This window comes from Plecotus auritus, assembly GCF_963455305.1.
Source record: "Plecotus auritus genome assembly, chromosome: 8".
Classification (NCBI taxonomy): domain Eukaryota; kingdom Metazoa; phylum Chordata; class Mammalia; order Chiroptera; family Vespertilionidae; genus Plecotus; species Plecotus auritus.
This window is the reverse complement of record NC_137782.1, coordinates 31,805,059-31,831,699: the sequence shown is the minus strand read 5'-3', so window position 1 is coordinate 31,831,699 and position 26,641 is coordinate 31,805,059. Positions and strand designations below refer to the sequence as shown.

General features: G+C 38.1%; 2 protein-coding genes across 2 annotated transcripts in view; one reads left to right on the top strand and one right to left on the bottom strand.

The window, feature by feature from the left end:
* Window positions 1-26,641, top strand: part of CEP192 (centrosomal protein 192) — a 100,258-nt gene that overhangs the window by 9,036 nt on the left and 64,581 nt on the right. Inside the window, exons 5-14 of the mRNA XM_080684756.1 lie at window positions 219-339; window positions 1,903-2,051; window positions 3,087-3,228; window positions 3,893-4,026; window positions 10,194-10,254; window positions 11,970-12,113; window positions 16,611-16,675; window positions 17,479-17,688; window positions 20,875-21,001; window positions 21,865-21,995. Of these exons, the coding sequence (XP_080540882.1) occupies window positions 219-339; window positions 1,903-2,051; window positions 3,087-3,228; window positions 3,893-4,026; window positions 10,194-10,254; window positions 11,970-12,113; window positions 16,611-16,675; window positions 17,479-17,688; window positions 20,875-21,001; window positions 21,865-21,995 (1,284 nt within the window). The remainder of the gene's footprint in view (window positions 1-218; window positions 340-1,902; window positions 2,052-3,086; window positions 3,229-3,892; window positions 4,027-10,193; window positions 10,255-11,969; window positions 12,114-16,610; window positions 16,676-17,478; window positions 17,689-20,874; window positions 21,002-21,864; window positions 21,996-26,641) is intronic.
* On the bottom strand, window positions 5,125-5,511 carry LOC308256441 (mitochondrial import inner membrane translocase subunit Tim8 B-like; the record flags this gene model as incomplete). The annotated part of the gene is made up of 2 exons (XM_080684755.1): window positions 5,125-5,292; window positions 5,428-5,511. The coding sequence occupies 2 exons, from the start codon at window positions 5,509-5,511 to the stop codon at window positions 5,125-5,127; spliced, it is 252 nt and encodes an 83-aa protein (XP_080540881.1).

Sequence of the window (26,641 nt, the reverse complement as noted above, 5' to 3'; positions counted from 1 at the left end):
AATATTAAATTTTAAGCATGTCTTATTGGATGGGTCAGGGGAAGGGAGGTGGCATCAAGGTAGGGAGAAAGTTATTATACATATAAAACAACTAGGCCTTCGTTGCCTAAATTGTGAATTATAAATACTGAGCACATTGGTGATCCTTTTTGCAGCCGTGTACTATGGTCTTCAAAGCTGTGAGTGTGCTTCTCCTTCATGCATTTTATTTCTTATAGATTGTTGTTCCTGATGCTGGAAAACATTTTGAAGACAAGAATTCAAACAATGACTTAAGCCATACTAGTTTAATAGAAAATGAAAAACTTATGTCACTGACAAGCTTGGATGACTCTTCTGGTACCGTAATGTAATTTGTGTTTTCCTAGCTCTTACGTTGCCATTCTGTGTCTTTCTGCCTCTTGGTTGCAGTTGTTCCTATGCCAGATTTTTGTTTCTTTGCTTTCTCCTTTCTTCCTATCTTCCAGCACTCAAATGGCTTCTTCTGTTAAATGATGGACTTCTGAAGCATTTCTATGTATCAGTCCTGATATGATTGTGCTTATCCTTGAGTTTAGTATGATAAGGGTACAAAGTAGTAACCCTAGGTTCCACTTCAGTATAAAGCAGTATGTTAAGAAATTGGGGGAACCATGAAATATTTATATTTAGCCTCTGCTTTCTGAAAGACCTGCCAAATAAGAGAAGAGATGCATAGCTAAACATCCAACTGTATTGTATTATGTGTACCTCAGTACAAATTGTGCAGGAATCATGGGAGGGTGACAAATTAATTCTGATTGAAGAAGCTATCTGTGAAGCTTTACTTAAAGGACACAATTTTTCCTCCTTCTTGCAAAGGCCTGTGATAGGCCTTAACGAAGACATGGGAAGGGAAGTACATTTCAGGAAGTGGGATTAACTTTAGCAAAAGGCCCTGTGATAGTGGTGGTGGGGGGGGGGGTATAGCTGATGTTTGGGGAATAGCCAGTAGTTTTGTGTGGCATATTTACAGCACTTGTAGGAGAGTAATCCAGAAAAGGAGGCAGGGATCAAATTATTCATGGCTTTGAAGGCCAGGCTGATGGGCAGAGTGGGATAAGTAGAAACTAAATTCAGGACAAGTTTTGCCGCTAAAGTTTTTAGATATTTTTGGATGGTGGAATTATGGATAAGGAATTGTTGACCTGTATTTATATAGAACTTTCTTTGAGTATGCTAGATTCTTAGAGGTAGAATAACTAAGTCAAAGGTTATGAGTAATTTTAAGGCTCTTAATGTTGATTGCAAAATTACCCTCTTGAAAAGGCAGTGATAACTTATAGTACCATTCTTGCCCCTGCTGGGCTGGTTGTTGAAACATTAAAAAACCGCTGCAAAGACAAACAAACAAAAACACTGCCCCAGTGTCCTTTTATTTGTTTATTTGCAACTTTCTGGTTTTGGTAGAGGTTGAATATTTTTAATCATGCCTATTAGGGTTCAATTTTGTTACATTATTTTTCCTTAACTCCTTCTTTCTCAAGATCAGATATTGTTTGAGGTTTCATACTTAATTATTATTCATCTAGAATTTATTTTTACTTTTATGATGGGCTTATCCATCTTTTTTTTTGATAGTTACTCATTTGCCACTCCATTTTCTGAATTATTTGCCCTTTTTCCAACTGATCTTTAATGCCACATTTATTTACCCTAACATATGGTTTATGCCAGGATTTATTTCTGTGCTATCCTATCAAAGAAAGTTAATATTTAGTTATATTGGAATCCTCATAATAATTTATAGACAGAAATGATAAGTTTTTCCATGTCAAATATTAAAATCATCATTGATATATATAACTTATCAACCATTTTGGTTAAATTATAGTTCATTCACTGCTTTAAAGCCTATTCTATTTTTCCTCCATTTACTAATAGATGATGATATTGATGATGAAGAATTTTATGATGATCATTTGGAGGCTTATTTTGAGCAACTGGCAATTCCGGGAATGATATATGAAGACCTAGAAGGACAGGAACTTCCAGAAAAAGATTTTAGGTTACCTATAGGTGCTCTCAGTCTGGTATGTTCCAATTATTATGTTTTTCAGGAATTCAACATTAGAAAATTATTACTGGTCTCATTGGATACTAACATAAAACTTAAGCTTTTGGTTTTCATGGAACTCTATTTTTCCTCAATATAAACTGATGAGAAACACCTTTCCTGCTTCCTCTTTCCATTACACAGAAAATTAAAGGAATAGTACAGTACAGTCAACTTGTAAATAACCCCCACCCATATTAACCAGTTGTTAATATCTTGCCATGTTTGCATTTTCTTTGTTCCTCCATAAACACGTTATTTCTGAATCATTTGAAAGTAAGTTGCAGATATTATGACATTTCACCCTAATACTTCAGCATTTATCTCCATAATTTTCAATCTGTTATCTAAATTATCCAACATAATAATTTAAATTAATGTATAGTCCATACTCAGATTTACCTACTTGTCTCCAAAATATCCTTTATTTTTATTATTTTTGATCCAGATTTAATCAAGGATTACACTTACATTTTGGTTGTCATTTCTCTCTATTCTTTCAGTCTGGAGTAGTTCTTTTATGTCAATAAACTATTTTGTAAAATTTAGACTTGTTTTGTAAAATGACCAAATTTTCCCCTTTCTGATTATGTTAAGCATTTGGCAAGAATTCAGGTTAAACATTTTTCTCATGAACAGATTAAGTTTAAACGTGGGTGATGTGTACGTCTCATTGCATCACTCAGGGGACATATAAGTCTGTTTGTCCCATTAGTGATGCTGTGTCTGATTATCTAGGTTAATGTGTCAGCCAGATGGCTCCTACCCATTTGTTATCAGTAAGTCCTCTGGGATTATACCTCAAGGTCATGTGAACATTCTGATTCCTGAATAGCCTTTTATGAACTGGATTTAGTATCCTTGCTGAGGCCTCTCAGAAACAATTTTTACATTTTACAACTACCTTGGCATCCTTCTATGAAGAAGACATAGTCTGCTCCCCATATTTTATCCCTCAAAACGTTTGTTTTTAATTTTAAAAATTCATAAAACTAAGATACTCTTTCAACAGGCAAATGGAAACGGTAGTTTAAACTGTAAATTTCAGTCAGAAAATAACAGCTCTCTGATTTCCCATGGCTCACACTCTTCAGGAAATTCTGAAACAACCCACAGAGAGTCTGAACAAGGTCATGTTTGTCTCCTTGGGACCAGTAAGTATTGATATGATTCCTTCATTTTTAAATTCTGTTTGACTTTGAATTTTTGCAAAAAAATCTCATTTCTTTGGTATGATTTAATATGTATTAACCCTTGTATCCCCCCAAATCTTGAAAGTCTGAAACTTTTCAAAAAAGAGCTTTCTTTTTAAAAAAAAAATTAAAAGAGGAAGTTTATTTAGAAAGTTACAGAGGTAGTAGAAGTGAGCCAGCTGGGCTGCGTAGGCTCAGGAAACAATTTATAGAGGCAGGAGAAGAGCTCTTGGAGCTTAGGAGAGAGTAAGGCATAGATAACTGGGCTGGAAAGAAGAGAAAGGGAAAGGCGTGGGCATGCTCCCAAGAGGGATCATGCTCAAAAGAGCTTTTAATAAAGCCCGAGTACACTGGTATTGTTGGGGATACTGTAGGTTGTAGATTACAAATGATTGTGCTCTTTCAGATGCTTGAGAATTAGAAATGAATTCTCTGTATGGTAGCAGTTTGGCACACTTACTGTTGCCTCATACTGTTGGTTATTTTCTCTCTCATGCAAATTGCTATATTTGTTATATGAAAGGTTAGTATTAGGTTTACATAAAATAATTTGAACAGCAAAAACAGTTATTACATTAGATTACTGAAACTTTGACATTGCTTCATTATTTTTCTTATATTTTAGGTAATTCTATAGATAATGGAAATAGTAGAAGGCATGTAGATGATGTGTTACCATTTTCCTCTAATACTTTGAGAATTGAAAAAGAGAAAGAAGGGGCAGAAAGTTCAAAGGGTATTGTTCTACATTGTGACAGAGTAAGTTTATTTGCATTTTCTTTAAATGTACTATGAAAACAAAGTCTTTTATGATAGCATTTTTATTTATTTTAAAATAATTTTTATTTTTCACTTATGATTGATGTACAATATTATATTAGTTTCAGGTGTACAACCCATTGCTTACACATTTATATAACTTATGAGTGATCACCCCTGTAAATCTAGTACCCATCTGGCACCACATATACTTATTACAATATTATTGGCTATATTCCCTATGCTATACTTTATTTATTTATTTAAATATATTTTTATTGATTTCAGAAAGGTAGGGAGAGACAGAGAGAGAAACATCAATGATGAGAGAATCATTGATTGGCTGCCTCCAGCATGCCCCACACTAGGGATCGAGCCTACAACCCCAGCATGTTCACTGACTGGAAATCGAACCATGACCTTCTGGTTCATAGGTCGACACTCAATCACTGAGCCACGCCAGCCGGGCCCCTATGCTATACTTTACATCCCTGTGACTGTTTTGTAACTACAAATTTATGTTCCTTAATCCCTTACCTTTTTTGCCTAGCCCCCCAACCCTCCTCCACTCTGGCAACTTGTCAAAATGTTCTTTGTATCTGTGAGTCTATTTCTGTTTTGTTTGTTCATTTATTTTGTTCTTTAGATTCCACATGTAAGTGAAATCATATGGTACATACAATAATGGCAAATGTTAAAATCATTGGTTAGAGTCTATGAAGGATGCTATTTTTCCATTTTTTGGAGGACATACTTCCCTTTCTCTAGAGTGCTTTTTTTTTTTTCCTCTCGGAAAACTCACACTTATTGAATAATTGTTGTGATACAATGTGGAGTTTCTGAATTTAAATAAATAAATTTCACTTTTGAATTTTTGATCTGTTACTTTTTAGCACCAGCAGGCTTGGTAATAGCCTGAAGTTGACCTGACAGTGGGTTGACAACTTTCCCTTACTGGCCCTTCAGTCTGCTCAATAACAAGTCCTTTGCTGCTTCTGTCATTCTCCTAGGGCAGTGGTCGGCAAACTCATTAGTCAACAGAGCGGCAAATTGCGCTTCGCGAGCCGCAGTTTGCCGACCACTGTCCTAGGGAATGGCCTACTGCCCTCCTTTCTGTACATTCTGGGCAAAGTAACTGGTGATGGTGAGAGTAGTGTCAATGGAGCGGTCCACACAGCTAGAGAGACAATTTTCGTTATGAGAGTCTAGGCAATTCCCTGGCTTCTCCACACATTTGTCCCAACGTTGCTCCATGAAGTGGTGCACCAGTGGCAGGGGTGCCACGACTTGTTTCTTTTGCGAGGGAACCGGGCGTAGCAGGGACATCGAGTGACCTCACCGCAGGTGCCTGGGACCTGTACTTTAGCCTCGTTTCTCTCTACCTTGGTCCCTGTCCCGCACCCGTGTGGTGAACTGCGCCTTCTGCTGCTGGGCCGCCACCAGGCGCTGCAATTCTGCTTCCTCGGCCTCTCCCAGCTCCATCATTGTCCCGAGTGCGTTGTTACCTTATTGTTTTCCTTAGACTCTAGTAAGATGGGACTTCCCAGTAGAGTTGACCCTTGAACAAACACAGGTTTGAACTTTGTGGGTCCTCTTATGTGCTGATTTTTTTCAATAAATACACATTTGGCCTCTGTATCCCAGGGTTTTGCATTTACAGATTCAACCAATCTTGGATTGAAATCAGCATTTTCAATCTTCGCTTGGGAATTTGTGGATGCAGAGGGCTGACTGTATGCATTGTCCCATTTTATATAAGGGACTTCAGCATCCATGGATTTAGGAATCCACAGGGGTCTTGGAACCTAGATCCAGTCACCTGTGGATATTAAAAGACTATAGTTAAGTTTTGGGGGAGTCAGTAGTCATATGGGGATTTTCGACTACATGAGGGTCAGTGTCCCTAACATCCTAAGTGTCAACTGTACTGTCATTACCTCCCCTTGAAACTCCACCTCCTAAGAAATGTGTGAATTGTTTTTATTTTTTTCTTTCTTACGTTTCCTAATTCCTAAGTTTTTTTGAGAGTTAAACTTTCAAAGTATAAACAAAGACCTATTTTGTGTTTAAGCTTAAAAACTGTCAGAGAAACTGCATTCCTCTTTTTTGTTATTTATTTTTTCAACAAACCCTGTGTCTTGGGCTGACTTTTAAAAGATCACAGCAAGAGAGAAAACCCCATCCCAGAAGCAGTCATCTACAAATGGTTGAGCACCAGTTTTCCCACCAATGGCTCCTTGGGTTTGGGGAGAGTGAGTGGCTATCCGAAGCCCCATACCACTACCCTATCATTCTGCCTGGGTGGTGTTCAGTCATCCCATAGGTGGTAGCTTCACCCCATTGGCTCCTCAGCTAAGCACATAAAGGGTTCAAGCGCATTTCATTAGAGCACAGTGATTTCGGGGGAGGGTGGGCTGTAATCACTTGACTACATTCTATATTCAAGATTGTTTTAAGGCAGTTTATTGAGGAGAGAGTTAGTTCCCCACATTCTGGTTCTTTTTAATCTGTGCTAATGTTATATATGAAAAATAGTTATCTAGTTTTAAAATACATTTTTATTGATTTCAAAGAGGAAGGTTAGAGGGAGAAACACCAGTGATGAGAGAGAATCATTGATTGGCTGCCTCTTGCATACCCCATACTGGGGATCAAGCCCACAATCTAGGCATGTGCCCTGACCGGGAATCGAACTGTGTCCTCCAGGTTCTTAGGTTGATGCTCAACCATTGAGTCATGATGGCAAGACACAGTTATCTAGTTTTAAGTGGCATTTGTCTCCTTTGTCTTTTTTTCTATTTGTCTTTGTCTTTTTGAAGCCATATTTTAACTTGTTTTTATAAACTTTCTATATTAAGGAGATATTTTGATCCTTATGCATTTTATTCATTTATTTGGCTCAAACAGCAGAAATTTATTTTTATTATGGTTCCAGAGAAGTCCAAGATCAAGGTTTTGAAAGGATTGGTTTCTCCTTACACTTTTCGTGCTTTTAGGTGGCTGTCTTCTTCCTGTGTCTTCCTGTGGTCTTGCCTTTGATGATCCTCATGCATTTTAGGTTTTAGTGTTTGTATTAGTTTTCTGGGGCTGCTGGTACAAATCATCAAAATTTTTGCTAGCTTAAAACAACAAAAATTTTCCTTTTCACAGTTTTAGAGGCCACAATTCTGAATCCAAGGTGTTGACCTGGTGTTCCTTAGCTGTGGCAGAATTAATCCAATGTCTGCTTTCATCTTCACATGGCTTTTTCCTCTGTCGCTCTTTGTCTCTCTGAAGTTTTCCTCTCCTTTTCTCTTATAAGTATAGTTGACCCTTGAACAATGTGGAAGTTGGGGTGTTGAACCCTTTCCTACCCCACACGCAGTCAAGAACCCATGTGTAACTTTTGACTCACCTAAAACTTAACTACATCCTTTGCTATCTGCAGGCAATTGGTTCCAGACCTGCCCGGATACCAAAATCCACAGGTGCTCAAGTCCCTTATATAAAACTAGAGGCCCGGTGCACAAAATTCGTGCATGGGGGGGGGTGTCCCTCAGCCCAGCCTGCACCCTTTCCAATCTGGGACCCCTCAAGGGATGTCTGGCTGCCCGTTTAGGCCCGATCCTGGTAGGATCGGGCCTAAACGGGCAGCCGGACATTCCTCTCACAATCCAGGACTGCTGGCTCCCAACTGCTCGCCTGCCTGCCATCCTGATTGCTCCTAACTGCTTCTGCCTGCCAGCCTGATCACCCCCTAACCACTCCCCTGCCAGCCTGATTAATGCCTAACTGCTCCCCTGCCAGCCTGGTCCCCCCCAACTGCTCTCCCCTGCAGGCCTGGGTCCCCCCCCCCCAACTGCCCTTCCTTGCAGGCCTGGTTGCCCCCAACTCCCCTCCTCTGCCGGCCTGGTCACCCCTAACTGCCCTCTCCTGCAGGCTTGATTGCCCCCAACTGCCCTCCCTTGCAGGCCTGGTCCCTCCCAACTTCCCTCCCCTGCTGGCCTGATCGCCCACAACTGCCCTCCCTTGCAGGCCTGGTCCCTCCCAACTGCCCTCCCCTGCTGGCCATCTTGTGGTGGCCATCTTGTGTCCACATGGGGGCAGCCATCTTGTGTGTTGGAGTAATGGTCAATTTGCATATTACTCTTTTATTCAGGCGTCCTCAAACTATGGCCCGCGGGCCACATGCGGCCCGCCGAGGACGTTTATCCGGCCCGCCGGGTGCCGCTGCCTGTCCTGCTTAGCAGCCGACTCTTCCCGGGCCCGCAGTGCACATAGGAATTTGTTCATAGTTTTTTTTTTTTTTAATCTATAGTCCGGCCCTCCAACGGTCTGAGGGACAGTGAACTGGCCCCCTGTTTAAAAAGTTTGAGGACCCCTGCTTTTATTAGATAGGATGACACCTCACAATTCATACAGTCGGCCCTTTGCATCCACAGTTCCCACCTGGATCAAAAATGCTGTTTTCAATCTGTAGTTGGTTGAATCCAGGGATGTGAATGAAACCCAGGGATATGAAGGGCCAACTATATATTTATTGAAAAACTTCTTATATATAGGTGGACCTGGCAGTTCCATCTTATATTGTTCAAGGGTTAACTGTGCACTGCTCATTGGGTTTAAGGCTCATCCTAATTCCAGAATGATCTCATCTCAAGACCCTTAACTTAATTAAATCTGCAAAGATCCTGTTTCCAAATAAGATCACAATTTATAGGTACCTTGTGGTTAGACTCAGGCATATCTTTTTTGGGAGACACAATTCAATCCATGAGAGTGTTGACACTTAGAAGATGTTATTTACTGAAGAATACGTTATCCATCTGCATTTTCTCCTACTACTTTTATTTTGATATAGGGTAGAGATGTAAGTTTAATTTTTTGTATGACAGTGTTAGAAAATCACCCAGTTAATAAACGGTGAATCTATGACTTAATTTCAAAGTTAGCACCTTTTCTGTTAAATAGAACTATTTCCTTTTAGTATTCTAATTTTAAAAACTTTGCTCAGGAGGCTGTTTTTGTCATATATCTTATAACAGAAATTACTGCTCTTATAGGCTTTATTGGCACTTTATTCATAGCTGAATTTCTAAGAAGAGAACTGTAGGCCCTTGAGCCCCTTTTCAGCAGTTGTTATTCTAGGAAAGAAAAGGAAGTGCCATTGGGGAAAGTTTGTTGGAGAGCTTGGTTTTGAAGCACTGACTTAATATGCTGTGTCTGATACAATTGTCATTAGACTCTTAGGAACATTGGTAGTATTTGCTGTTTTACTTCTATTAAAAGAGATTAATGTCTGTGTTTTCCAAGGTCTGTTATTCATATTATTATTATGAGGCTGGTCACACTAATGGGCTTAAAATTCTGTAGAAACTTTTAGTGGTAATGATAAAAGTTAAATTGACATTTCTAACATTCTGTAAATGTAATGAATATGTTGGACCCACTTTTGGTACCTGAATCTGTTGTTGTGTGTTTGGGATGACCACATTATGAATTTAGGTTTTTGTCAATTGCTTAACATTGTTTTGTTTTGTATTTTAAAAAAATATATTTTATTGATTTTCCACAGAGAGGGAGGAAGAGGGACAGAGAGTCAGAAACATCAATGAGAGACATCCATCAGCTGCCTCCTGCATACCCCCTACTGGGGATGTGCCCGCAACCAAGGCATATGCCCTTGACCGGAATCGAACCTGGGACCCTTGAGTCTGCAGGCTCACGCTCTATCCACTGAGCAAAACTGGTTCGGGCTTAACATTGGGTCTTACATAATCTAGAAGAATATAGTGAATACTGTATAGTTTGTTCTCTTATATAATAAACATTTATGTCAACTACATAATTTTTGCCCATAAAATTTTGGAATGAGTTATGAAAAACAGAACTTACTGTTGCTCTTTTATTGCTTTTTAAAGGAAAGCACAAGAGAAGAAGTTCTGGTGAAAACTATCAGGACTGCTAATGCAAAATTTAACCCTGTTTATTTTCATGATACAAATGTCAATAGAGGTGATTTTGACCTGATGAATCCTTTAAAACTAGAGGCAGGGTCTCCTCATCAAAATAAACAATTGGCATCAGATTCAGACACTGAGATTCCTAAAGTATCCATTCAAAAAAATATGAACATAGCATCTTTGAAACCCATTAATAACAATAGTATTAATTCTGATATTCTCCAGTCACCAACTAGTGAAAGACGAGCATGTGAATGTTACGAGTCCATTGAAAAGAAGAAAGACCGTAAGTGGACTTTTTTTTTTTTTTATAAAGAATATATAAAATATTGTGTGTACATTTTGAATAGAATATATTTCTAAGCGGAACTTTCCTAATCTTTCATATTAAAATATTTATGTCTATGGTATCTTTATAATGAAGATGGTGCCTCAAAATGAAGAAGGGTAGCGTGTTAAGGCTTTGGAGGCAAAGAAAGCAGTGCTGAAAGGCATCCACAGCCAGACAAAAACATGGAGATCCTACCCAGCTGGTGTGGCAACCCAAATATGCCCGGAAGAGTCCCCCCAGGAGAAACAAGCTTGACCACTGTGCCATCATCAAGTTCCCCTGACTACCACGTCAGCCATGATGAAGACAGAAAACAACAATACTCTTGTGTTCATTTTGGATGTCAAGGCCAACAAGCACCAGATAAACAGGCTGTGAAGAAGTTTTGTTACATTGATGTAGCCACAGTCAACACCCTGATCAGGCCTGATGGAGAGAAGATGGCATATACATGTTCGACTGCTTTCCTACTATGGATATTGCCAAGAAAATTGGGGTAATGTAAGCTGTGTCCAGCTGTGAGTTAGACACTTGAGCAACAGTTCAGCGCTGTGTTCCCCCATCTAGGCCATACCACGTGCCAATCAGCGCTGCTCCTCTCCCCACTCCTCTGCCCTGTGCCCATGGCCACTAGCACGGTGTGACTGGGCCTGAAGCCTGGGGCTACTGCATTCTAGGGCCATGCAGGGACTATAACCGAGGCACTGCTGGGCAGCCAGGAAAAAGTTGACAACTCACCCTGGAAGGGCAACACAAAAGACTGAAGTCAACCATAAAGAAAATTGCCTTGGACTCAGATGGCTTTCTCACTCACCAAAAGTGAACTCAGTTCATGGATTCAGTTGTCTTTTAAACATTATGCTGTGCAAGAAGCGAAACGATAGTTTGTTGACAGTGATAAAAACAGTGATGGCAGTGTGTCAGGGGATGAGTGCAACATTCAGATGTATAATTGTGTGATTGACTTTGATGAGAGCACAGCTCTGGCTGTTGCAGAAGAGGAGTCTTTTAGGCAGCTTCATTTAAAGGACAAGAAGGGATTTGAAAAAGCTCACCAGGATGGTTTGAATCTTGAAGAATTTATTGCTTTTGAGCATCCTGAAGAAGTTGATTATCTGATGGAATTTGTCATTCAAGAGGCTTTAGAAGAACATGACAAAAATGGTGATGAATTTGTTAGTTTGGAAGAATTTTTAAAAATTTAATTGATTTTAGAGGTGGGGGCAGAGAGAGAAACGTGGGTTTGTTCCACTTATTTATGCATTCATTGGTTGATTCCTGTATGTACTCTGATCAAGATCAAACCTAATATATAAAAATAAAGTGAGTCCAGCTAGCTAATTCTAAATATAAAAAAAATTTCACTGTAAGTAAATAAATAACATAAAATGGTATCTTTATTCACAGATTTGGTAAAAGTATACCTTTCTAAGTCTTCTTTTCCTTTTCCCCCAATTCTCCATTAGATACTTTTGCTGTAATTAAGACTGGCTTATCAGAGAGATACTTTTCTGTGGGGGAAATGAATATTCCTTTTTCTAACTAGTTTTGGGCAAATTTTAGGACTGTTGATAATTAAGATAAGGCAACTAAATAACATTATTTAAGAATATTATATAATTTTATTTGTTTTATGTATCATTGGATATTTTTGGAATTTTATTTTTTAGAAGCTGATCTACCACAGAATGTGGTTTATCAAAATGAAGAAGGTAGATGGGTCACTGACCTTGCATATTATACATCTTTTAATGAAGAACAAGATTTAAATATGCCTCCAACGGATGAAATGAATGAAGAATTCAGAACTGGTTGTAAGTGGATATCACTAACCACAGTATTGTACCATTTTCATTGTTTCTGATGGTTGGTCACATCAGATCCTTTCTGGAATATACAGTACTTAGCTCTTCACTTGTTATTATTGGAACAAAGGCTTGAAAGAGTGCTAATCATTGCAGAGTGAGCTGAGCCTTTTTCTTAAAGACAGTGAATTAGACCAGCAGTCTCTTCAATTTAGAACCTTTACAGTATTGCAAATTTAGGAGGCTTTACTTTCTTTTTAAAGTCTGGAACAAAATGAGCAGTTACAAAAGTAAATCCATTTTGTAATAAAAGCTAAGAAGTATGGGAGAAACGATGGAAGAAAAGTGATGAAGAAGGTAAGTAAAATCTCAAAGGATGAACATATTAGGAACATAAATTAGGATTGTTGATTAGCAGAATCTCTGACAGTGAAAGGAAAACTGGAGTAGGTCTGCAGAATGCATGGCATTTTGTCTTAGTCTGTGGAGATGTTGCTATGCTGCTGAGGCTCCGGTCCCTGAACACCTCTAAATGGGGGATGAGAAAACCATGCAGTGGTCTGTGATGCCCAGTCTTATTTTTAATAAGCTCAGAAGGTGCCAGAGAAAAGTTTTTCTAACTGCTTCTTGTACTGAACTCTTAAACATCTGATGATGTGGAAGTACAGAGATAAGGCATTTTTTTTAGCCCTTAAGAAACCACCCATCAGCTAAAAGGGATAAAATAAAAATACAAAACAACATATAGCAATCATAGAGAAACACAGAACAAATGCTTTGGAGTTTTAGGAGAAATAACTTGCTTGAGTGGGTAGCAGAAGCTTTTGAGAGAGTTTCAACATGTGAATATTTGGGGGCATGAAAATTCCAAATGGCTGGAAAATCTATTGAAAGAGAATGAGGTGAGAAAGTATGGGCATTTATGGCAAGAAATGGAAAGGGGGAATGGGAGATTCTTTAGAATATAGACACATAGGTGTCACTGTGAGAATGAAAAGAAAGTAGCTAATGAAGACATGGAGATACAATGGTTAGGGTTTTGTGACTGGATTCCAGTAGCTAGCAGACAGTCAAGAAAGGATTGAGGTTTGTGATCTTTTTCTGGGGAAAATGCCAGTACTATTAACTGAGATAGGGAAAATCAGAATAAATTTTAGAATTTTGGATGATTGTGGTTCGAACTGGGAATATTTGGTAGTTGGAAACATGAGTCGGAAATTGGAGGTTAAGTTACTGTTAGACCTTGCTCAATGATATCTTGATTTAGAAAAGACACACTGGACAGTGGATGTTGACTTTGTCACTTAAGTCAATGGTAATGGAATTCTTAGGTGTTGCTGGTGGGAAATGCAAATCTATACAACCATTTTGAAAAGTTGTTTGGCAATATCTGATAAAGATGCATTTTATGAAATTCACACTTTATGATCCACTAAATACCCAGTTTATGGAATGTATATAATTTACCAAAGACATATGCCAAAATGTTTATAGCAGCACTGTATGTATTAGCTCTACGCTGGAAACTCTGAAATTCCCATTAACAATGGGATGGATTGTGTTTATTCATATATTGGAATGCTGTGTATAACAATGGGAATGAATGATGTGTAGCCACTTGTAGCAATGTGGATAAATTTCACAAATGTGGTTAATAAAATAAGGCTGACTAAAAATACATACTCTAATTCTATTTGTATGCAGTTCAAACATATCCTGCTCTGTGAAGTCAGAAGCAAGGGTAGTGGTTACCCTAGGACAGGCATGTAGTGACAGGAAGGACGCTCAAGGGGCCTTTTGGGTGTTGTCAGTGTTTTGTTTCTTGATCTGGGGTGTTGATATGGCTATATGCATGTTCAGATTGTGAAAATTCATTGAGTTGTCCACTTACATATACTTTTCATAGGTATGTTACGCTTTTATAAAAAAGTTTTTAAAAATTAGTCATCAAACTGAGAAAAAATTTTTAATTCCTATTAAGGGCCCATTTTCTTAAAATGTTAATAGTTTTAATAAACAATAATAAAAAAACAACTACTTAGTATAGAATTAGGCAAGGGATGTAAACACAGACTTTATAGTAAAGGAAATAAAAGTCATCATTAAACAGCCTCTAGATACGGCAATATTGTAGCATCTAACAAAATTGCAAAGGCATATATTATTTAACCAGGCAGTTCTCCTGGGAATTTATTGTTATTCAGATACATTTGCATGAATGGTATGTAATGTATGTGCAATGTTACTATTTGCACATCGTTTATAATAACAAAAATTTGGAAGCAACATGGATGTACAAAAACGGGGACTGATTAAATAAGGTACATTCATGCAAGGAAATTTCCTGTGGCTATAAAAAAGGTAAAGGAGCTTGTTAGGTCTTGATATGGAATGATCACCAAAATAAATTGTTTAAAATCCAAGACATAAAAAGCCATGTAAAATATTCTAGCATTTGTGTAAAAAGGTGGAAGAGGGGAGGATACACATGTATTTGTAAATGCATATAATGGAGAGATTAAAAAAAGAAATGGATTGTAGGAATCTCTAGCTACTTAAACTCAAAAATCAAATAGCAAGCGATTTCAGGGGTACTTTACACACTGGTTGCTTCTGGAGGTGTGGTAAGTGGGGTCAGGGATATGGTGGAGACGTTTCAGTATTTATTCTCTTTTACATCTTCTGGTTAACTATTTATTTATTAATTAAATATCTTTATTGATTTCAGAGAGGAAGGGAGAGGGAAAGAGAGATAGAAACATCAATGATGAGAAAGAATCATTGATCGGCTGCCTCCTGCACACCCCCTATAGGGGACCGAGCCCGCAACCTGGCATGTGCCCTTGATTGGAATTGAACTCGGGACCCTTTAGTTTGCAGACCGACACTCTATCCACTGAGCTAAACTGGCTAGAGCTGGGCAGTGGTTTTTTAACTTATGGTACCCCACAGAGAATCTTCATAGAAATTTTTTTCCGTGGAAGATTTAGCGTAAGATTTTGGGAGCTTCATGGTTCTATTGATGCTTATTTATACCTCTAGGTTAGAATGTGCTTATATAAAAGAAAGGTAAGGAATCAGCACTATTTTAAAAAGTAAGTAAGAATCTTGATCTATCTTTGGTGCTCTACTCTTCCTAACTGGAAATATTCTCTTGTATCTATTCTCATTTTGTCTCAAGATGTTAATGTGGGACTGTGAGGGTTTTCAAAAGGGTAGTTTGGATGGATTAGCCCTTGATGGATCTGTGAGAGTGGGAGATATTCTCTTGTGGGAGCCACAAGTGGACTGTCCCTTCTGGGTTGCTATTGACTCTTCTCCTTTCTGCTACTATTTTGAAATACCAGGCAAAGGCCCAGGGTAAGCAACAGACAGGCAGCCTAGAGTTTAGCCTGTAGCCTTTTCTGATTTAGCCAATATGTTTAAAATTCTTTCTAATTCTACTGTCTTGAGAGGAGCGTTAAACTAGTGGCTTTCTAGTTTGCCACTGTCGCACCATTCCCTATTGTGTTACACCTGGCCCTCTTTGCTCATTCACTCCTAGCTTCTGAGGCATTTTAGTTTGTGGCCTTGACTTAGAAGTTGGTTCAGACCCATTCATTACCCTAAGTCAGTGGTCGGCAAACTGCGGCTTGAGAGCCGTGGTTTGCCGCTCTGTTGACTAATGAGTTTCCTGTCCACTGTGTAAGTTTTGACTTCAGGTTAAAGACATTAGTACATTATTAAAATGTTTTTTAAGGATTTTTCCCTAAGGCAGTGGTCTGCAAACTCATTAGTCAACAGAGCGGCAAACAGCAGCTCGCAAGCCGCATGTGGCTCGCGAGCCGCAGTTTGCCGACCACTGCCCTAAGTGAAACGAGGTGCTCATAAGAACTTTGAGGACAGACACTGTGGGACCTCTTGTTACTGTTTGCCCAGGCTGTGGGATTTGCTGGGATGTAGGATTTTTCCTGTCTAAAACTGGGACAGTTATAAGCAAAATAGGTGGTTGGGAAACCCAACAGACATCTTCATGATGAGCCTACAGAATGGCTTGTCAGTCCATTAGTTCCAGATGAAATACCAAGGGTGTTCATGGGTGTGTACCTTAACACAGGTGTACCAGATCTTTAAAGCTAAAATTAATGAGTCTTTTAAAAACAAAAATCTTAGATTGTAAAGCCCCCTTTAGTGAGTTAGGACACATTAGTAACTGATGAAATCAATCACAGTAGGGCAGTGGTCGGCAAACTCATTAGTCAACAGAGCGGCAAACCGCAGCTCGTGAGCTGCATGTGGCTCGCGAGCCGCATTTTGCTGACCACTGCAGTAGGGTGTCTGTTACCAAAAGTTTGACAACCATAGACTATGTACTTAATGCAGATGCATCAATTGTGTGAGAGAAGCTTTCACATACCTTTAAAATTTTTTATTTCTTTAGTATTTCATTTTCCTAACTAGTTAAGTTTTATTTATATGCTAGTATCTAATTGGCATTAATATAATATTATGTACCTATTTTTTAAGCTGAGGCATTGGAATTGATTGCACAAGATGAAGAAGAATTTAATAAAGAGCACCAGTTTATGCAGGTTTGTATTTTATTGGCATTAACCAAAGTTTAAAGTTTTTCCTGTATTAATTTAAATGTAGCAAAATTTTTATTTCTATCTGAATAGATATATGGTTAGTATAGAATTTTATCTTGCTTTCCTTATATTTAGACAATTTCTGCTTTTTTCTTCACACTCAAAATTATTGATTGAAAATATAACTGGCATACTGAAATAATATTTAATTTGCTTAAAATCAACTTAATAGTCTTCAAAGATATTTCCAGTTTTTGTGTGTTTTTTTAAATTTTTAATATATTTTATTGATTTTTTTACAGAGAGGAAGGGAGAGGGATAGAGAGTTAGAAACATCGATGAGAAACATCGATCAGCTGCCTCCTGCACACCCCCTCCTGGGGATGTGCCTGCAACCAAGGTACATGCCCTTGACGGGAATCGAACCTGGGACCTTTCAGTCCACAGGCCGACGCTCTATCCACTGAGCCAAACCGGTTAGGGCAATATTTCCAGTTTTTAACCATATTTTAAAATGAGGTAATGCTATTTGTTTTTACCGAAAATATGCTCCTTTCTAAAGATTTATATTAATGGAAGTCGGTGTTTGATTAAGCAACATATCAAAACAGTGTATATTATAATTCAAAGTATGTAAAATGAAGTTCTCTTCTTCTGGACTTCATTACCTGTATTAGCTGCTTAAGCTTGAATTTGTCCACATTTTTAAAAAATTTAAATTTTCTTAACTTTTTTTTTTTAAATATGTGAAAAACAAAAAGAAGGCTTGCTGGGGAAATAAAGTGAAATAATAACTTTCTTCCTAGGAAGAAAATATAGATGCCCAGAATACTTCAGTTGCACTAGGGGATACGTCGTGGGGAACTTCAATTAATTACAATTTGTTGAGGAAATCACTTAGCACATCAGATTTGAACAAAGACGATGCTAGTTATTTACGTCTATCTTTGGGAGAGTTCTTTGCTCAAAGATCTGAAGCTCTTGGTTGCCTTGGTGGTGGTTATAGTGTGAAAAGAGTAAGTATGATATGTGCTGGAACTGGTTAAATTGACCAGCTGTTATATTTTGAATGTTATGATGGTATACCTAGAGCATAGTAGTATCTTTAGAGCAGACACAGAATAGGAACATGTTAAAATAGTGGATAAAAGCTTAGATTTATTAGTTGGTCAAACCTTGACCCAGTCCTAGCTCTGCCTCTTAACTAGTTCTATGACATGGAACAATTTATTTAACTCCTATGCCTTAATTTTCCAATTTCTAAAATGGAATGCCATCTTACAGGGTTTTGTAAGAATTAAATGTCATATAAAGTATTTAGCACCAAACCTAACATGCAGTAATATCAATACCTGTTAGTTACTATGGTTATATCATTGGTTGGTGGGAAGAACTTCAAAGATTCATTTTTTTAACCTGTTGTCTAAAAACATATTTTGAAATATAGGAGTGTTTCAGTTTAATAAGATGTAAAAACTTAAAAAAGTAAACAATAGTGAAAGGTCCTGTGAAGAATGAGTAAGGATAAGGTCATGCTTTAGCTGTGGTAGTCAGGGTGACATCTGGGACCTAAATGATGAGAGAGGAGGAAGCAGTCATCAAAAGATCTGGAGGGCCCTAACTGGTTTGGCTCAGTGGATAGAGCGTCGGCCTGCGGACTCAAGGGTCTCAGGTTCGGTTCCGGTCAAGGGCATGTACCTTGGTTGCGGGCACATCCCCAGTAGGGGATGTGCAAAAGGCAGCTGATCGATGTTTCTCTCTCATCGATGTTCCTAACTCTCTATCCCTCTCCCTTCCTCTCTGTAAAAAATCAATAAAATATATTTAAAACAAACAAACAAAAAAACCCAAAAGATCTGGAGGGAGGTTCTCCCAGTAAATGGGGAGACTATTTGTATCAGGGGTGTGGAAACTTTTTTTCTGCCAAGGGCCATTTGGATACTTTACAACATCATTTGCAGGCCCTACAATATTACCAACTTAAAAATTAGTCTGCTAGCCTAGCCGGTTTGGCGCAGTGGATAGAGTGTTGGCCTGCAGACTGAAGGGTCCCAGGTTCGATTCTAGTCAAGGGCACATGCCCAGGTTGTGGGCTCAATCCCCAGTAGGGGATGTGCAGGAGGCAGCCTATCAATGATTCTCTCTCATCATTGATGTTTCTATCTCTCCCTCTTCCTTCTCTGAAATCAGTAAAATACATTTTTTTAAAAATTAGCATGCTTTATTTGGTCAAACATTTAATTAACTCACCCCTAATCCCTTAGCAGGGCCAAAATAAATGATTTTGCAGGCCTTATATGGCCCTTGGGCCAGTCGTTCCCCTGATTTATATGAACATTTATATGATTTATGGGAGGTGGAGTGGCATATTGGAGGAACAGAAAGCAGACAAATGGAGCTAATGTGAATTTACAGAACTTAAATTTGAAACTGAACTGTGGGGTGGGAGAGTATGATAGGTTAAATGGTAGAAGAAGACAAGGGCCAGATTATGAAGGGTCCTTGCAGGATTTGGATTCATCTCAAATTAACTGGGAAGAAATTCTTGGAGGCAGGGAGCAACTTTGTTGTGGTGCCTGAGCCCATCTCTAAGTGTGACAGTATGCCACAATATGTGTCAGGAGCCTGGGTGGAAGAGTCAGTGAACTGCAGAGGAAGAGTAGAAGCAGGCAGAAAGGTACATAGGAAGAGATTTGATGAAGGCTGGGTGCTGGAATGATATTACAGAAACAGAAAAATTCAGGGACTCAAGATTTCTTTCAGGGATAGAGTCAAAGGGCTTGTTGATAAATTCCATACAAGGGAGTTGGCATCATTGGACAGTGTTTATTTTTATTTTTTTTAAATGTATTTTATTGATTTTTTACAGAGAGGAAGGGAGAGGGATAGAGTTTGAAACATCGATGAGAGAGAAACATCGATCAGCTGCCTCCTGCACATCCCCCCAAGGGATGTGCCCGCAACCAAGGTACCTGTCCTTGACCGGAATTGAACCTGGGACCCTTCAGTCCGCAGGCCGACGCTCTATCCACTGAGCCAAACCGGTCAGGGCCAGTGTTTATTTTTTTAAATTTATTTTTCATCCTCACCTGAGGATATATTTTTTAATTGATTTTAGAGAGAGGGGAAGAGAGAGATAGACATTGATAGGTTGCCTCCGGTATGTGTCCTGACTGGGAATCGAACCTGCGACCTTTGGGTGTATGGGGTCAACGTTCCAACCAACTGAGCCACACTGGGCAGGGCGGGCAGTGTTTATTAAAACTGGATTTCACTAAGGGTATAATTTAAAATAATAGCCATGGTGTTAGATTTCACAGTTGATTTACAGAACTTACATTTGAAACTGAACTGTGGATCCTGTCTGCAGTGAATTAAAAAATGAGAATTAATACTTCAGTGAGGTAGATTTTTTCTGCCAGGATCAATTGGAATCTTTTACATTATGAGTGAAGTTAAAGAGTAATTGAATTCCTTATAAACAGATGAATTTTAAAGCACTGGATCATGGAAGATGGGTCTATCATTTGGAATTTATATTTTGGTATTAATTGTGAAATGTTATTTGCATGCAAGTTGCTGGGTCAAGGGAAGAAATTTTTAAGTGAAGGTCAACTAAAAATTAAGTGTATTTAATGAATTCACATTTTAGGTCTATCATGTGAAAGTTCTTTGAGAAAAGAAAAGTGTGAATTTCTTGCCTTTTAAGTAAGCTCCTTGAATATAATAAATTACAAACTTTTCTGAACCTTTCATCTAACTCAGTAGGAAGAAATCTACTCTTCATAAAGATTTTTGTATTTATTGTATAAAATTATATACTGTAAGTTTCAGAAAATCAGGAAATTTTATTTTTTTTCCTCACTGATGTTTATTAACAGTGTCTGACACAGTAGATATTCAATAATAATTACTGAAGGAACAAACGAAGTGTCATTTCTGGGTTGTTTTAACTTGGATTTCTTAGTGAGGGCAAGTTACTTGACCATATTAGTTCTGATGATTAAAGATAGCTGACAGTAGGGAAATAAAAGGTTCTATATGGACTTTTAAAGTTCATCTCTAGTCATTTAAGTTTAAAAGGAAAGAAAATAATATTTGTTGAAATCATTTAGCTAGGTTACCAATATTAAGATAAAATAGTATAGAATTTCTCAAAGCAATTGAAAATGAAGGAAATAATTCACATGTTTATTTTGTAGCCATCATTTGGTTATTTTATTAGATCACCAGAAGAGAGAGAACCTGTTGCTTTAATAAGAAAATCTGATTTATCACAAAGTGATTTGGACAAAGAAATGGCTCATCTTAACCATGATCCGTTTTCAGGTAATAGATTAAATGAAAGAATTTTTAGTAACTCTTTTTTAACCTGTAAATTAAGTGGTTGTGTGATTATGTTCTTAATGAGTGAAAATGTATGAACCACTTACAATTTTTTCAGTATAACTCATTTGATTCTTACATAATCCCACATTGCCTTTTAAATCTAAATTGGAAACAAGTCATCCAAATTCCACCTAAATACTTTTGTAAAAATTCAAGTAAATTAAATATAATTTGTTCAAATGACTTAGTTAACTTTGTCCTCTTAGACAACTGAGTTAATGAATTATAACTGTTATATTTAATATTTAGGTAGGCTTTTAATTAAAGAGGTATTTTGAGATTGAGACTGTGATAGTATAAATATTTATGATAAATATTTAAAATCAAACTTTTTTGGTTAACATACAATGAGCAAACAGCTGTTTTTTGCTAGTATAATGCCTGCTGCTACATGTCATATACAATTGTACAAGATATGCCCCAGTTCTTAGAGAGCCTGTTTTCCAATAAGGGGAGTTGGAATAAAGAGGCTATACATATATAATTAGTTGAGTTTCTACTATTGTAAAGAAGTAATTATTTTTTAATTCAACTTGTGTATTTGTGAAATGTTTAAAGCTGAAAAATATTAAATGAGCTTATAAGGAGAAATTTTAAAATCACAATTTTGTTTGCAGAATTTAGCTAAATTAACAATGGTATGGCCTTTGTCTTAGTGACTATATGTTTATTCAGTTTTTGTGAGATTGACTGATATTTGGGTAAAAGGATTTTCCCTTGGCAATGTTAGTGATCCTTATCCCACAGATTGTTTCTATGAGCTAGTGTATAGATATAAATTGAATATTGTATATTTCCTACAGGAGATTTAAATGAACACTCCAATGCACAACTAAGTGAAGGATCAGTTACGCTTCAGGCGGAAGAACTGGAGAGTATTTCACAAGTGGATGAAAACGATGTGACATTAACTGCCAATAAAGGCAAAACAGAGGTATCATAAGCCTTTCATGAAGGAAAGCTAAAACCATGTCAGTTCTTGTCTAAGATCAAGTTAAGATCACATGTGTCCCTGGTCCATGTAGCTCGGTTGGTTGAACATCCTCCCGTGCCCTGAAGGGTCGCTGGTGCGATTCCAGATCAGGGCACATGCCCACGTTGCAGGTTCAGTCCCCATTCAGGGTGTGTACAAGAGGCAACTGTTCAATGTTTCTCTCTCTCTCTCTCTCTTTCTCTCTTTTTCTCTATAAAAATCAATAAAAACATTAAAAAAATAAGGTCAGATGTGAAAAATATTGAGTATAATAACATGGTTGCCTTTTAAACAAAATTTAATGTTATGTGTCTTTTAAATATTTTACCACCATTTGAAAAACAATTTACTGATTGATTTTAGAGAGAGAAACATCTATTTGTTATTCCACTTATTTATGCATTTATTGATTTTCTTGTATGTGCCCTGACTGGGGATTGAACCTGCAATCTTGTTGTATTGGGATGACGCTCTAACCAACTGAGCTATCCAGCCAGGGCGCTAGTTTTGTTTTTAACTTGTAAGGATATTGAATCTTGTCAAATGCTTTTTTTGTATCTATCAAGGAGGAGCATGCGCTTTTTCCCGTGGTAATGTGTGAATTACATTAATTAGTTTTTGAATATTAAATTACCTGGATTGAAGACCAGACTTAGAAGCGTATCCCTTTCAGCACCATGGCCAAAGCAAAAGGTTTGTTTGCAATGTTGAAAGAGAAGGTTGGGCTGAACTATATTGTTGAATTTACTGCTAGCTCTGGGTCATTTTAACAACTCAAGAAACATTTTTATTACATAATCTGAAAGTGAGTGGTAAGTCTGTGAGTGCTGATGAGAAGGCAGCTGAAGAATTTTTGGAAACCCTAGATAAGCAGATTGTGGAGGAAAATTACCTGCCAGAGCAAATACTCAATATGAATTAAACCTTCCTAATCTGAAAGCAGATGCCTGAAAGGACTTTGATCCATAAAGAGGCCAAGTCAGTGTCAGGTTTTAGGGCTTATAAGGACAGGATAGCAGTCTTGCTTTGGGTCAGTGTTGCTGGCTACAAATTGAAGACCTTTGTGATCTGGCACAGTGAGAACTCCAGAGCCGTCAAGTATATCAGTAAGCACACCCTGGCAGTAGACTACAGGAGCAATAAGAAGTCATGGATGACCCAGCTCCTTTTCCAAGATGCCTGCCCTCCTGAATTGTGATACCAGTGAAATGGAGAAGTACAGTTTGGAGAATAACATACTTTTCAAGATTTTGCTTATTGTGGATAATCCGCTCAGACAACCTTTTATTGGTGTTCTTCATCCCAAAATCAAAGTGGTGTTTCTCTATCTAAACACTACCTCTTTGATCCAACCAATGGACCAAGGAGTTACAGCAGCTTTTAAGGCCTACTACTGGAGGAGGACCTTTGCTGAGGCTCTTGCTGCAACTGAGGAGGACCCTGGGAAGATATGATGCAAATATGGAAGTATTAGAACATCAAGACCTTGCTTGGGCTTGGTGTGATGTCACCAAGGAGTGTATGAATGACATTTGGAAAAAGACAAGAAGTTCATCCATGACTTCGAAGAATTTTCTCAAGGCTGAGGAGGTTGCAAAAACCAGTGAGGCTGTGGTTGAGATGACAAACAACTTTAACATGGGTGTGGATGAGGATGACATGGAGGAGCTCCCAGAGTTGGTTCCTGAGGAATTGACTAATGAGTTGTTGGAACTGGAACAAGAATGTATAGCTGAGGAAGAGGCAAGAGAAAAGGAAACTGCAGGAGAAGAAAAAGAAGAAACCCTAAGAAAATTCACAGTGAAGGGTTTAATAGAAGCTTTCACAGACTTCAGTAAGCTCCTTAGAAAGTTTGAAAACATGGACCCCAACACCAAAAGGTTTTCATTAATAGAGAGGAATGATTATAGTGCATTATCTGCTTAAAAGCAGATCTGTGATGAAACGAAGAAACAAACGAAGCAAACCACCATGGTCATATTTCTGAAAAGTGACACCTCAAGAGTCTTAGATGTGTCCGGCCCTTCTCGCTCAGTCCCGATCAGCTGGACCTCAGCAGCAAGCTAACCTACCGGTCGAAGCATCTGCCTCCTGTTGGTCAGTGCGCGTCATGGCGACTGGTCGAATGGTTGAACGAATGGTCGGACACTTAGCATATTAGGCTTTTATTATATAGGAATAGAGAGCAGGGTAGGGAGAGAGAGAGAGAGAGAGAGAGAGAGAGAGAGAGAGAGAGAGAGAAAGAGAAGGAGAGTGCGAGGGAGAGAAACGTCAGTCTGTTGCCTTTTGAATGCTCCGATTGGGGATCAAACCTGCAACTTAGGTATATGCTCTGACTGGTAATTGAACCCGCAGCCTTTTGGTGTTAGGGACAAAATTCCAACCAAGCCACCCGGCCAGGGCATAGAACAACTTTTAGCAATTTGAATACATTATTTTACATCTTTTAATTTTAAGTGTTTGCTTTCAGTATTATTGTTAACCTCTCTAAAGGTAATGTATCTTATCTCTGACTGCTTTAAATTTTTTTTCTTTGTTTTTTGTCTGTTTTACTACGATGTGCTTAGGTATCTTTTGTTTTATCCTGCTCAGGGTTCATAGGCCTTCTTAATTCTTGTTTGTTGACTTTCACAAGTTGTAGAAAATTCTCTGCCAATATCTCTTAAAATAGAACTTTTACCCCATTTAGAGAGTTCAGTTACAACTTTGTTGGACTTTTACAGAGTATATCTTTTTTTTTACCATCTTTCTGTTCTTTTTTGTAGTTTCCATTAACTTTCTCTTTCACAGTTCATTCTGGATATTTTCTTCAGAATTCTGTTCCAAGTCTCATTTTTTTTTCAGTTGTGTCCAATTAGTTTTTGTTGATCGATTGGGTTCTTAATTTGTTACTGTATTTCTCAGTTACAAAATTTACATTTAGTTATTTCTTTATAATTCCTAGCCCTCTGCTAGAGTCTCAATATTGTCTTTACTTCCTTAACTATGTTTTAGAGTTTATGTTAGATTTTATGTTTTAGATTTTAGATTCAGATGTGTTTTCCATTTTGATGACTAGTTTCTGGATCCCCCTCAGGTCTGTTTCTTTTGTACTTTGGCCACAATATCTTCAAACTTCATGTGTCATTGAGTGGTGGACTTTTACAGGAAAAGTTGTTGAAATAATTGGAGGTCATGGGGGATTATATCTTCCAGACAGGATTTATGTTTGCTTCTGAAAGGAAGCAAAGAATTCTAGCAATCTCAGATTACTTTAATTTGGTTTCTGAGATTGAGGTCATTAGAAATGAGCCTCAGTCTGTAGGAGGGCCAGTCCAATTTTGGTTTACCTTTAACTCCTAGGGTGTAGCACTGCCTGCCATAATAGGCAAATACTGAATTTGTGGTTTTATACTCTTACTCCCGTAAACAGCTTTGCTTGTCTGCTTCTTGAAATTTAATCAGCTGCCTCTTGAAACAGCAGATGCCCTAGGGCAGTGGTCGGCAAACTCATTAGTCAACAGAGCCAAATATCAACAGTACAACGATTGAAATTTCTTTTGAGAGCCAAATTTTTTAAACTTAAACTTCTTCTAATGCCACTTCTTCAAAATAGACTCGCCCAGGCCATGGTATTTTTTTTTTATTAATTCCTTTATTGATTAAGGTATTACATATGTGTCCTTATTCCCCCATTACCCTCCCATTCATGCCCCCAACCCCCTGTTGTCTGTGTCCATTGATTAGGCTTATATGCATACATATAAGTCCTTTGGTTGATCTCTCCCCCTTACCCCCACCCTCCCCTACCTTCCCTGAGGTTTGACGTTCTGATTGATGTTTCTCTGTCTCTGGATCTGTTTTTGTTCATCAGTTTATGTTGTTCATTATATTCCACAAATGAGTGAGATCATGTGATATTTATCTTTCTCTGCCTGGCTTATTTCACTTAGCATAATGCTCTCCATTTCCATCCATGTTGTTGCAAATGGTAAGAACTCCTTCTTTTTTACCGCAGCGTAGTATTCCATTGTGTAGATATACCACAGTTTTTTAATCCATCTGCTGATGGACACTTAGGCTGTTTGCAAATCTTAGCTATGGTGAATTGTGCTGCTATGAACATAGGGGTGCATATATCCTTTCTGATTGGTGTTTCTAGTTTCTTGGGATATATTTCTAGAAGTGGGATCACTGGGTCAAATGGGAGTTCCATTTTTAGTTTTTTGAGGAAACTCCATACTGTTCTCCACAGTGGCTGCACCAGTCTGCATTCCCACCAGCAGTGCACGAGGGTTCCCTTTTCTCCGCATCCTCGCCAGCACTTGTCGTTTGTTGATTTGCTGATAATAGCCATTCTGACAGGTGTGAGATGTTACCGCATTGTTGTTTTCATTTACATCTCTCTGATGATTAGTGACTTTGAGCAAGTTTTCATATGTCTCTTGGCCTTCCTTCTGTCTCCTTTCGAAAAGTGTCTATTTAGATCCGTTGCCCATTTTTTGATTGGGTTGTTTATCTTCTTTTTGTTAAGCTGCATGAGTTCCCTGTAAATGTTGGAGATTAAACCCTTATCGTTGATATCATTGGCAAATATGTTCTCCCATGCAGTGGGCTTTCTTGTTGTT